This window comes from Stylophora pistillata, chromosome 2 (genome assembly GCF_964205215.1).
Source record: "Stylophora pistillata chromosome 2, jaStyPist1.2, whole genome shotgun sequence".
NCBI classification, from domain to species: Eukaryota; Metazoa; Cnidaria; class Anthozoa; order Scleractinia; family Pocilloporidae; genus Stylophora; species Stylophora pistillata.
In genome coordinates, this window is record NC_142520.1 from 54395228 (window position 1) to 54407905 (window position 12678).

Genomic DNA, 12678 nt, shown 5'->3' on the forward strand with positions numbered 1-12678 from the left:
GAGGGTAGTGAAAGTTATCCACGATTAATTGAAAATCAATAACAAGTATGATATTATTACAGCAAAAATACTACTCAAAATAAAATGGTATGTTATCTAAAATATAGACTGTCCTTGTCCAATCTTTAATGACCTTATCAGTCTGTGCACTTATCTGCAAGTATGTTGGCCGTTATGACATTATTAATATCACTATATAAACTTCCCACTAAGCTTCTTCTTGTACAAAAAGTAGAAGAGAGAATACAATTATTATTTAACATTACAAATGCTATACTCATCTGATTGCCCTGCTATTTGCCTCTGTGGTAGCTCTTTAGGGGAGTCTCTAGGCTCTTCCAGGCCGGTGCTTTCCTTAGCTGTAAAGATAAGTTTACGCCTCAGTACTGTTGCTATGAAACTAATTACTTTGGGGTATGAATAGTAATAGCTGCCTTCAGGGGACAATGATTGACACCAATGTTGACTTGTGACCGTTTCATTCTATGGCATGATAAATGCGATCAATAAACTATCCACTTTGTCACTCTTCAACACTGCTGCTCGAGGTTGTAGAAGACGAGTATGATGACAAACAAGAAAAACTATTATTAACATTAAAATGCTTTACACTCACGTGATTGACCTGCTGTCGACCTTTTTCGTGGAGGCTCTTGAGAGGAGCGTCTAGGCTCTCCCAGGGCAGTGCTTTCCTTAGCTGCAAAGGTAAGTCTACTCGTCACTAAGATCATGTTAAATAGACCTGTTACTTTAAAACCAATTTATACCTTGGTGTATGAATAGTTATAGCTGGCTGCCTTTAGGGAGGCAATGATTTGTCACTCTTCAACACTGTTGCTCAAAGTTGTAGAAGAGTTGAGTGGTAAGCAAGGAATAAGGATTTTTTTACCATTACAAATGTTATACTCACGTGATTGCCGTGCTGTTGGCCTCTTTCGTGGAGGCTCCTTAGAGGAGCCTCTGGGCTCTTTCTGGTCAATGCTTTCCTTAGCTGTAAAGGTAAATTCATGCTTCAGTTGGATGCTTTTAAACTAATTTCTTTGGTGTATGAATAGTAATAGCGGCCTTCAGGGGAAGCACCGATTAACAACAAATGTCGACTTATGACCGTTTCATCGAAAATCGTGATTATAGTATCTAAATTACCCAGTTTGTCGCTGTTCGACGCAGCTACTCGAAGTTGTGGAAGAGTGAGTGGTGAACAAGGAATAATTATTATTTAAGGTTACAAATGCTACACTCACACGATTGCCCTGCTGTCTGCCTCTTTCGTTGAGGCTCTTTAGAGGAGTCTCTATGCTCTTCCAGGCCGGTGCTTTCATTGACTGTAAAGTTAAGTTCGCGCTTCAAGTAAAACTAAATATACCTGTTGCTTTTAAACCAACTACGTTGGTATATGATTTATTTTATTTCATTTTTTTGGCCAAGATCATTCTCTATTATGATATCTCATTCATCACTGTAGTTTAAGTATTACGCAGGAAGTCTCAGAAGCCTTTCTAGCTAATAGCTAGCTGCCTTAAGGGATCGAGGACATGATTTGTTTCTCTGCAACACTTTCGCTCGAAGTTGTAGAAGAGTAAGTTGTGAAAAAAGGATAATTATTATTAAACGTTACAATGCTATATACTCACATAATTGCCCATCTGTTGGCCTCCTTTGAGGAGGCTCTTTAGAGGAGTCTCGAGGATCTTCAACGCCAGTGCTTTTCTTAGCTGTAAAAGTAAATTCCTGCTTAAGTGAGATTAAATATACCTGTTGCTCTAAAGCTTATTACGTTGGTGTATGAATCAGTAACAGCAGGCTGCCAAGTCAGGGACTCAGGCAATGATTAACAACAATGTAAATCACCCAAAGGTAGAGTTATCTCTTGTTTTAAATAAATAACTACAACTGTAGGTATTTATGGTAGCCATAGCTACGGGCTAATTTACAACTCACACATGCACGTTAGACCACCCTATATGCACACGATTTATTCCCTAATGAATCTTTCAGTTCCATAACGAGCCTCACGCCGTTAGCAACCAAAAAAAGTCTAGGTATCCAGCAGAGAATCCGTACTTTTAGTCCGCATTCTCTGCTGGATACCAGTGGCTTGCTTGGGTAAAATTTTTGATCGTATTTCGCTCCTAATCTGATAGAGGCGTCAACTTTTACACAATCATGTCATCATCCTATGGCGTGAAAAGGTAATTAAAGAAGCCGTATCCGAAAAAAGTGTACATGGCCGGCGCTTAAAAATAGTGACAAGACAAAGCGCTCGCCCGGAGTGTGTTGCGGCAGTTACAGTCACGTCGAAGAAACATTTCTTAGTCAATGCTTGCGGATTTAGTTAACTTCATTAATACTGACATAGGCTGCGACGCTTATTTACTACGACATTTAACTGGCGGCCTGAGTGTTTTGTTTTCTAATCAATTTTTACCAGATTTTTGTTTTCGGAACGGAAACAAAGTAAATTCCAGAACCGACGACTTTTTTCCCGCTGTGTTCGGAATCTTTGACAGCTGACGCTTGGTGCTGTAATTTTTGAGCATCCGGTTACCAGTTATTGGGAATAAACTCGGCGTATTACAACCTATAATTTCTCTTGCTGTTTAACGCAGAGTCCACAATACATGGCGGCTTTTTCTCACTGATATTTTATGTCGCATTTATAGTTTACACACTGTTCCAGTTTTTTTAAACGATATTCATGCAGTACACATAAGATTCTTTGTCACTGGCCTTCATATGACTTATATTGGTGCCGGAATCCTCTAGATAGTTGCGAGAGATTACAGACATTATAGGTACGATGTGATTAACGCACTGGTATTGAAAATCTCTTTGCGCTACCTCCTCCGCAACGATGATTAAAATCGTGAATAAACAGAGAGCGGGGGTAATAATAATTGTTTTCAAATCAAGATAGATGTTGAACAAGCTGACAAAGCTTTTAAACAGACAAAGACCAACTTTCGTTTAATGACACGTTACGTCGAACAAGTTTAAACTCCCTTGAACTTTAACAGGGTTCGTACTGTCTTGCAAGTCTGTTAATTTCAGGGCAAGTCCCCCAATGAATTTAACCAATCCTTAGAAAGTCCTTGAATTTTTATATTCTAAAAGCTTCTTGAGAGGGGTGGGACGTTGACTTTTTCCGAAAAACCAACTTTAAATACTGAGTCAAGCGCTGTGCGCTAGAGTGGTTTGGAAATTAACATAGAGCGCGGTAGATCCAGTAATGCGTTATTGACCAAGCAGGAAAACTCAAACCTGAGCCAAGCGATAAGAGCCAAACGAGAGCTTGCCTGCAGGTTACACAAAGACAAAATGGCTGCAACGCTGGCCACCGCAGAAAACGAAAAATAAGCAAGGGTTAATAGTCAATCAGCTCACAGAATTCGCTGCATCTTGCACCGCTTGCGAAGCCAGCCATATAAAAAGGAAAGATAATACATCGGCGTAATATAACTCTTAAAGCAAGAATCTCTCCCAACACATTCATCTAAGGTAGTAAAAGTTTAAAATGTTATGAAAGCTGAAAAAGAAAGGGTTCCGGTGTCGCTCTTATTCAGAGTTACAAGTTTGAATGGCCAAGGGGTGGGAACTTATTCAAGGAATTACGGTATATCGATCACTTGAGGCTGTGCGCGTTACTTCGTGTTGTTTCATACTTTATATTATCTCATATTACCCAGTTCGTCAGGAAATCAATCGTCGTCGTGTGTTTACGCCCTACAAAAACGTCGCATCAGAGTTTCACGATCTAGCTTCGCAAAGAAATGTACCAGCAGTGTTTTGCCTTGTGTTATTTATTGAGTTTTTTTGGCAGCATTTTTTGTTTTGATGTTCTCTTCCCGTCGCGGTTTGCAGGGCGACTTTTAACAGTAAATGAAGCTGTTTTCCAAATTTTTGTCTCAAACGACTATTTATTCCTGTCGCTCTGCTGTAGATGTAGGTGAAGAGCTCAAATAACAGAAAAGTTTGCGTCACAAGAATTTATTCACATTATATATGCCAGAAAACCTCAGGCATTACTCTGAATGCCAGAACTTCAGCCTGGGTGAACCAGAAAGGATAGACAATACTTCCCTATATTAACCATCAATGAAAAGCTAAGTAAGTCAAATATCTCAGAGGCGCTCAGGCATTAAACTGAATGCCAAGACTTCAGCCTGGGTGAACCAGTAAGGCCGATAGACAACACTTCCCTAGATTAACCTGTGAATGTCAAAGAAAATAAGAATGTTAGGTATCCCAGAAGCACTAAGGGATTACTGTGAATAGCAGAACTTCCCTTCAGCCTGGGTGAACCAGAAAAGATAAACAACACTTCCCCGTATTGACCACGAATGAAAAACTTAAAGTATGTTGTATATCCCAGAAGCGCTCAGGCATTACACTGAATGCCAGGACTTCAGCCTGGGTGAACCAGAAAGGATAGACAATACTTCCCTATATTAACCATCAATAAAAAGCTAAGTAAGTCAAATATCTCAGAGGCGCTCAGGCATTAAACTGAATGCCAGGACTTCAGCCTGGGTGAACCAGTAAGGCCGAGAGACAACACTTCCCTTGATTAACCTGTGAATGTCAAAGAAAATAAGAATGTTAGGTATCCCAGAAGCACTAAGGGATTACTGTGAATAGCAGAACTTCCATTCAGCCTGGGTGAACCAGAAAAGATAAACAACACTTCCCCGTATTGACCATGAATGAAAAAACTTAAAGTATGTTGTATATCCCAGAAGCGCTCAGGCATTACACTGAATGCCAGGACTTCAGCCTGGGTGAACCAGAAAGGATAGACAACACTTCCCTATATTGACCATGAATGAAAAGCTAAGTATGTTGTATATCCCAGAAGCGCTCAGGCATTACACTGAATGCCAGGACTTCAATATGGGTGGACCAGAAAGGATAGACAACACTTCCCTATATTGACAATGAATGAAAAGCTAAGTATGTTATATATCCCAGAAGCGCTCAGGCATTACTCTGAATGCCAGGACTTCAGCCTGGGTGAACCAGAAAGGATAGACAACACTTCCCTATATTGACCATGAATAAAAAGCTCAGTATGTTGTATATCCGAGAAGTGCTCAGGCATTACACTGAATGCCAGGACTTCAGCCTGGGTGAACCAGAAAGGATAGAAAACACTTCCCTATATTGACCATGAATGAAAAGCTATGTGAAACTTTGTTATATATCCCAGAAGTGCTCAGGCATTACAGTCAATGCCAGGACTTCAGCCTGGGTGAACCAGAAAGGATAGACAACACTTCCCTATATTGACCATGAATGAAAAGCTATGTAAGTTATATATCCCAGAAGCGCTCAGGCATTACACTGAATGCCAGGACTTCAGCCTGGGTAAACCAGAAAGGATAGACAACACTTCCCAATATTGACAATGAATGAAAAGCTAAGTATGTTATATATCCCAGAAGCGCTCAGGCATTACTCTGAATGCCAGGACTTCAGCCTGGGTGAACCAGAAAGGATAGACAACACTTCCCTATATTGACCATGAATGAAAAGCTATGTAAGTTATATATCCCAGAAGCGCTCAGGCATTACACTGAATGCCAGGACTTCAGCCTGGGTAAACCAGAAAGGATAGACAACACTTCCCAATATTGACAATGAATGAAAAGCTAAGTATGTTATATATCCCAGATGCGCTCAGGCATTACTCTGAATGCCAGGACTTCAGCCTGGGTGAACCAGAAAGGATAGACAACACTTCCCTATATTGACCATGAATGAAAAGCTATGTATGTTATATATCCCAGGCATTACACTGAATGCGAGGACTTCAGCCTGGGTGAACCAGAAAGGATAGACAACACTTCCCAATATTGACCATGAATGAAAAGCTAAGTATGTTATCAATCCCAGAAGTGCTCTGGTATTACACTGAATGCCAGGACTTCAGCCTGGGTGAACCAGAAAGGATAGACAACACTTCCCTATATTGACCATGAATGAAAAGCTATGTGAAACTTTGTTATATATCCCAGAAGTGCTCAGGCATTACAGTCAATGCCAGGACTTCAGCCTGGGTGAACCAGAAAGGATAGACAACACTTCCCTATATTGACCATGAATGAAAAGCTATGTAAGTTATATATCCCAGAAGCGCTCAGGCATTACACTGAATGCCAGGACTTCAGCCTGGGTAAACCAGAAAGGATAGACAACACTTCCCTATATTGATCATGAATAAAAAGTTCAGTATGTTATATATCCCAGAAGTGCTCAGGCATTACTCTGAATGCCAGGACTTCAGCCTGGGGGAACCAGAAAGGATAGACAACACTTCCCTATATTGACAATGAATGAAAAGCTAAGTATGTTGTATATCCCAGAAGCGCTCAGGCATTTCACTGAATGCCAGGACTTCAGCCTGGGTGAACCAGAAAGGATAGACAACACTTCCCTATATTGACCATGAATGAAAAGCTAAGTATGTTGTATATCCCAGAAGCGCTCAGGCATTACACTGAATGCCAGGACTTCACCCTGGGTGAACCAGAAAGGATAGACAACACTTCCCTATATTGACCATGAATGAAAAGCTAAGTATGTTATATATCCCAGAAGTGCTCAGGCATTACACTGAATGCCAGGACTTCAGCCTGGGTGAACCAGAAAGGATAGACAACACTTCCCTATATTGACCATGAATGAAAAGCTAAGTATGTTGTATATCCCAGAAGCGCTCAGGCATTACACTGAATGCCAGGACTTCACCCTGGGTGAACCAGAAAGGATAGACAACACTTCCCTATATTGACCATGAATGAAAAGCTAAGTATGTTATATATCCCAGAAGTGCTCAGGCATTACACTGAATGCCAGGACTTCAGCCTGGGTGAACCAGAAAGGATAGACAACACTTCCCTATATTGACCATGAATGAAAAGCTATGTATGTTATATATCCCAGGCATTACACTGAATGCGAGGACTTCAGCCTGGGTGAACCAGAAAGGATAGACAACACTTCCCAATATTGACCATGAATGAAAAGCTAAGTATGTTATAAATCCGAGAAGTGGTCTGGTATTACTCTGAATGCCTGGACTTCAGCCTGTGTGAACCAGAAAGGATAGACAACACTTCCCTATATTGACCATGAATGAAAAGCTAGGTATGTTATATATCCCAGAATTGCTCAGGCATTACTCTGAATGAAGGACTTCAGCCTGGGTGAACCAGAAAGGAAAGGCATAATTTCCCTCTATTAACAGTGAATGAAAAACTAAGTTTGCTATATCCCAGAAGCTCTCAGGCATTACGCCGAATGCCATATAAATCTTAGAAATATGACAAATAAATATATATCTCAGAAGTGACCAGGCAACACTAAACAAAATAATATTGTTACAGGATAAGACTTCAAGAAAATAGATTTTTTTAAATGATACAATGTTGACTATGCCTTACTTCAATGGGTGCACAGAATTTAAAAATTAAAATGTCATACACTGCAGGCAGAGCACATAAATTAACATCACATGGCTCCTCTTCAAGGAGAAAGAGCAAGTCATCTCTTAACCCCTTCCATCTGAAACAGACAGAAAAAAAAAACAGTGAATAAAGTTTCCACCTTTATAATCCAAGCTTACCATATTTTTGCTGGTAACTGGATAAAAGTGAAGAACAGCTCCCCTAAAAGTCTGTCGGCCAACTGTCGGCCAACTGTCGGCCGGCAGTATGCCAACTGTCCATCAAACTAAGTATCCCAAGTGAGATTTAAAGACATGTATTCCAATAGAAAGTGAAATACCATACTGCAAGCTGGAACTTTTTATGCATGTCAATGCAGAAATGCAGAGTTGTACCTACCCCCCAATATTTGCTTTGCTCTTTAGGAAACACTCAGCAAAGGCTTCCCCAAAAGGAACATCAGGAGAGGCATATTCCTACAAATAAATTGCATGTATCACTCAATAATGAATTAACTGAGCTAAAGTCATATAATGTTCACTACTAATGGTAGATATATAATCACTGTTCACCACAGATAAAATATGTTCACTTTTATGAACACCTTTCGTCTGCCTTTCTGTAAAGTCAAGAAAGCCAAGGAAGCTCTCACTAATTGATTATAAATAAATTGCATAACAAATACCAGTAGGCTGAATATGTTTTGTGTTATTGTATAATTCCACTATGATGCATGTCATTTAGCATTGTAGCTATAACCTACCTTAATAACTTTGCAGAATACACAGCACTCTGTGTCCAATCCTTGCTTGCAAAGTTCATTGATATATTTTTTGGCATCACCAGCTCTTTGCTTGAGCAGCATTATCAGTGTTTTGTTAAATCAAGAGTAACTGTCATGAAAAAAGACAAGAAGATAACAAGAAGTTGAAGTTAAAATAGCTACACCAAAGATCTCAAATGTTATACTTTCCCAGATATTTTCTAACACTGCCAAGCATAAAATGGATTCAATAATTACTATCACGTAGCTAGACATGTAACATAAAAACATTACAAAAATAAAAAATAATAAGATAAAAAAAATATAAAGAGTCAAGATTGGCACACACAAATAACCTGGAAATTTAACTTTAAAGCATCTTCCATTAACTACTATTCCAGTTTTCTCAATGGCATCCCTCTGGCGATTTAAATCTTTTATCGTAGAAAAATAAAAATGAAATAAATTATAATACTGTCAAGACCCTATCAAGGAAACAAACCCGAAATTTCTCCTAAAGTAGCCATAAAAAGTGATCATAGCTAGAAGACTTAGAGGCTCAGCGTAAAATCAAACTCAGCCAATTATGTGATTTTCCTGCCAAGCAGAGATGAGTTCTGATACACCGTGAAACCAGCATTCACAACAAAACATAAGAGAGCAAACTCACTTTTTCCAATCTTAATAAAAATATAAACGTTATGACTTACCCCGGTTCGTCTTAGCTTGAAAATGCTAAGTAACGTTTGCCAAGCTTTTCTTGATCCAGGATCAAGAATTTATTTTATCGATCAACCAAAGATATCTCACCACTTCTCCTTCTTCGAATTTCTGCCGGAAGATGGTAGAAACAACTCCAAATAGAGAGGCGATGGCCACTTTGTTGTTCTGAACATATCGGTCATCCAAGCTTCCGCCATTTTTTAAAAGCTGGACCGTACAAAACGCTTGGAAAATGTGCCACCAACAGGCTACTTCAAAAAACTTGCTGACTCTTATGCCACATTTCTTGAAATTTAAGATAAACCATTCCCTTGACTCATCTGGAGGAGAATGAAGCAATTCAACCCTTCGAAGTTTCAAGGGATCCATAACTGCACGCGACCGCGCGAAACTAAACATTCCCGCTTTTGCTTACGCATATTAATATGAAATCCAATCTCCAAATGTCAATAGGCCGATCCAGCCCCTAATAAACAAAAGGCTTCATTGTACCCAGCAGGAACAGAGATTGTACAAATTCAAGCAACTACTCAGATTACTGCGAGCAAATATCGAAAAAGGCTGTCAAGGCGATGATGGAAACTTATCCGGTTTATGACGTCACTCCATAGCAACCAGCCTTTTCGAATATTTGAACTTCCGTTTACCTGTGGCTCGTGATGATGCTTTCCTTAGCAACAAGTGCAGTAAAACTTGTGTGAGCAAGTCAAGATTGCTTCTGCCTTTACTTGTGATTAGATTTGGTTTACTTACACATCTGATTGGTTTAGAAAGTGGCACAGATTTTTTAAGCAACCACCAAACAGTTTTTAAGACCAATCACAGTAATGCAAAACCAAAGTAAATGCAAGTTTTTTTTGTACTCTTAAGTAAAAACTACTCTATTCCAATAAGTATCGCAGCTCTTCCTGGACAATGGTATATCACACTCCCCCCCCCCCCACAACACTGATCTGTCTGGTTGCCTCAACAATTCAACGACACCCATTCATTCATTCACTCACTCACTCACTCACTCACTCACTCACTCACTCATTCATTCATTCATTCATTCATTCATTCACTCATTCATTCATTCATTCATTCACTCATTCACTCATTCACTCATTCACTCATTCACTCATTCACTCACTCACTCACTCACTCACTCACTCATTCATTCATTCACTCATTCACTCATTCACTCACTCACTCACTCACTCATTCATTCATTCATTCATTCATTCATTCTCAGTTGAGTAGTACTGTGAGTATAAAGTGATCAAAAGTACAGCACAGCAATGGCAGCCTGGGCTCAAACCCAGACTGCTCAATCCAGAGTCCAGCAAAATTAAGAGCCATTAGGCCAACATGACTTATGACAATGAGAACATGACAAATCAATTACTCAGTAGTAAAAACTTGTTATTATTTCCTTGTAATTTCACCTAAAGCAAAAAGTTTACCAAATTGTTTAGTCAGTATTTACATGTAGACCTGTCACATGCTTGGTGAAACTGGGCATGTTTCTTGTACGACAACACAACACCCTGAAGTGGACAAGGCTAGAAATTGAACCAAACCAGTTCCACCAAATGCTTTGCTTACCTTTTAACGAATATGTTGTAGGACAACTAAGTAAAAATGGAATACTTACATGAAGACAGTTGTTCCATCAATTCATCTAGGCTTGGGGTTGATGTTGTGTTTTTTCCCTTTTGCCTACATCTGGCTGAATGAAGAATGAAAATTTAAATAAACTCAATGTAACAGAGGGTAAAGTTAATATGAATGAAGTTACCCAGACAGTTTATGTTATCCTAGCTTGCATATAACATATCACTGATAACCCTGTTTGTGGTCATCTTGTAATGTTTTTTTTTCATTGACTTCATACAAAATTAATCTTGAAGAGTTAGAAGGAGTTATAAGTTATAAGGAGTCTTTATTATTTCATTCTTAAAGGTTCTTCATATTATATTGTTTCTAGTATGCAGTGTCAACTTTATGTAAATGAAGGAAAACAATGACTTTTTTCTAGTTACAATAAACTATACACATAATAACTATACAGTCACATAATAAAAAGTATTAAATACCTTCACAAAAAGCAGCATATAAATTTAAAAAAAGCTGTCCCTCCCTGCAGGGTGCCACCATTGTTGTTTTGTCCCCAATAAAATCATATGCCACCCCAGGGGTGCCATATTTATAGATATTATGGCCTCTGCCATGCTTCTTATGCATGAGCACAACAACATTGTAGTCATGGTGGAGGCGAAGGACATCAGCCTGAAATCCAAAGGCATATAATAAATATGCATTATAGCTTAATCCATGTGTGAAAAATTAATAATTAAAACAGTTGACACCTCTTGATTAAAATGAACTGCCTGGTACAATGATGTTTGGTGCTGCACTTAACACAAACACATGTAATTAATGATTGAGAGATTCAATAAATTCAATATCAGCAGGAATAATGGAACAACTGAAGTTTTAATAAAAAAAACTACATCTAGTTAATAAGGCTACATGTACATACCCTGTAATGTAGCTTTCTGGTTTCATGGGTGGAGCTTGTTTTCCCCCTCTTCAACACTTTGTCCCAGTCCTTCTTTTTTTTTCAAATTTATAATTGCATGTAGCTGTTCTACATTTTTTCAGTGCAACAGGGCAATCAGCCAAACAGGATGGACATTTCTTAAAATAATTAAAGAACAACCAAGGTTATAAAAATATCCATACCAAGCCAAAGGATGGTTATTTGGAAAATCTGAGGGGGATCGAGGGAGGTCTCAATAGCCAGAGATTTTAAAGGAAAAAATGAAGCTTAAGAGAACTTTCCAGGGGAGGGAGGGTGGGGGTTAGGGGAGGGGTTTAATACCAAAAAAATATTTGGGAAGGTATAGACCTTTTGGGCAACTGGATAATCAGGTTGGAAACTTGTGATTGTAGTCAAATTTGGGAGTACAACACCTCAGTCCATTAGATCGCAACTTTTCTGTCAGAACAGTACAATTTAAAACACTTCGAAAGTTACACATAAAAACTTACTACCATTTTGTTGAGAATCACTACTCGTGTTCTATCACATCATAGATAGAAAGGGTAGAATAGCCAATCAGAGAAATGGATTTGAGATAGAATGCTAGTAGATAAAGGGGGAGTGCAAAGTGTTATTGGCCTTAATTTATCAACCAATGTTCACACAATGTATGTATGTGATACAATACTTACAGTGAGCTGTGCTTGGAGAATTAGGTAAACTATATTAATAATAATATATGTAGTGTTAATACTTATTGAGGTTTCTGTGATATCCAGAATCATCAAGGTCTTTATCGTTAAAGTTTGTTGCTATCACCTGAAGACTTTGGCACAGGCTGATAACATAATCTTGATTTTGATTTTCAATTTCGATTTCTGATAGCTTAAGTCTGCATTTGAGGCAAGTGGCCCATCAGGCCGGAGCTTATCTTGATTTCTGTAGCATGAAGCATGTAGGAGCATTTCTACTCCCCCCTAGATGGGATGCTAGTCCATCGCAGGGTTAGCCCCAACAGTAAATTCGGTGGTACCCATTTATACACCTGGGTGAAGAGAGGAACTGTGAGTTTAAGGTGTCTTGCCTAAGTACACAACGCAATGCCCTGGCAGATGCTCAAACCTGAACTATTCGATCTGGAGTCCAATGCACTAACCATTCAGCGACCACGCCATGCCACTCGAGTTTTATTCAGCTCGCAAAATTTTAATCTGGTAATC

At 39.0% G+C, this 12678-nt stretch overlaps 2 protein-coding genes across 4 annotated transcripts; both read right to left on the reverse strand.

Moving 5' to 3' along the window:
• Window positions 1–250: 250 nt before the first annotated feature.
• On the reverse strand, window positions 251–11663 carry LOC148740407 (uncharacterized). 2 transcript variants are annotated; one of them, XM_088750612.1, is made up of 8 exons: window positions 11456–11663; window positions 11010–11202; window positions 10568–10642; window positions 1635–1715; window positions 1245–1325; window positions 911–991; window positions 617–697; window positions 251–359 (listed from the first exon to the last, which is right to left on the reverse strand). In XM_088750612.1, the coding sequence occupies exons 2-8, from the start codon at window positions 11155–11157 to the stop codon at window positions 253–255; spliced, it is 654 nt and encodes a 217-aa protein (XP_088606738.1). In that variant the 5' UTR covers window positions 11158–11202; window positions 11456–11663; the 3' UTR covers window positions 251–252. The 2 variants fall into 2 exon arrangements, with proteins under 2 accessions (XP_088606738.1, XP_088606739.1); XM_088750613.1 differs by lacking the exon at window positions 1245–1325.
• On the reverse strand, window positions 3785–9524 carry LOC148740408 (uncharacterized). Of its 2 annotated transcripts, XM_088750642.1 has the most exons (5): window positions 8919–9520; window positions 8209–8338; window positions 7845–7921; window positions 7443–7563; window positions 3785–4572 (listed from the first exon to the last, which is right to left on the reverse strand). In XM_088750642.1, the coding sequence occupies exons 2-5, from the start codon at window positions 8308–8310 to the stop codon at window positions 4522–4524; spliced, it is 351 nt and encodes a 116-aa protein (XP_088606768.1). In that variant the 5' UTR covers window positions 8311–8338; window positions 8919–9520; the 3' UTR covers window positions 3785–4521. The 2 variants fall into 2 exon arrangements, 1 of the variants encoding a protein (XP_088606768.1); XR_015997133.1 differs by lacking the exon at window positions 7845–7921 and having other exon boundaries at window positions 3785–7563; window positions 8209–8298; window positions 8919–9524.
• Window positions 11664–12678: the final 1015 nt, after the last annotated feature.

Excerpts from the sequence above, each read along its gene's own strand:
- LOC148740408 (XM_088750642.1), bottom strand. The coding sequence starts at position 8,310 with ATGCTGCTCAAGCAAAGAGCTGGTGATGCCAAAAAATATATCAATGAA. Across the intron at positions 7,922-8,208 it reads TATTCTGCAAAGTTATTAAG|GAATATGCCTCTCCTGATGT; the intron begins GTAGGTTATAGC and ends ATTTATTTGTAG. Across the intron at positions 4,573-7,442 it reads AATTCTGTGCACCCATTGAA|GTTAATCAAGGGAAGTGTTG; the intron begins GTAAGGCATAGT and ends TGACATTCACAG.
- LOC148740407 (XM_088750612.1), bottom strand. The coding sequence starts at position 11,157 with ATGCATAAGAAGCATGGCAGAGGCCATAATATCTATAAATATGGCACC. Across the intron at positions 10,643-11,009 it reads ATATGCTGCTTTTTGTGAAG|CCAGATGTAGGCAAAAGGGA; the intron begins GTATTTAATACT and ends TTCTTCATTCAG. Across the intron at positions 1,716-10,567 it reads GATGGAACAACTGTCTTCAT|CTAAGAAAAGCACTGGCGTT; the intron begins GTAAGTATTCCA and ends TTACTTTTACAG.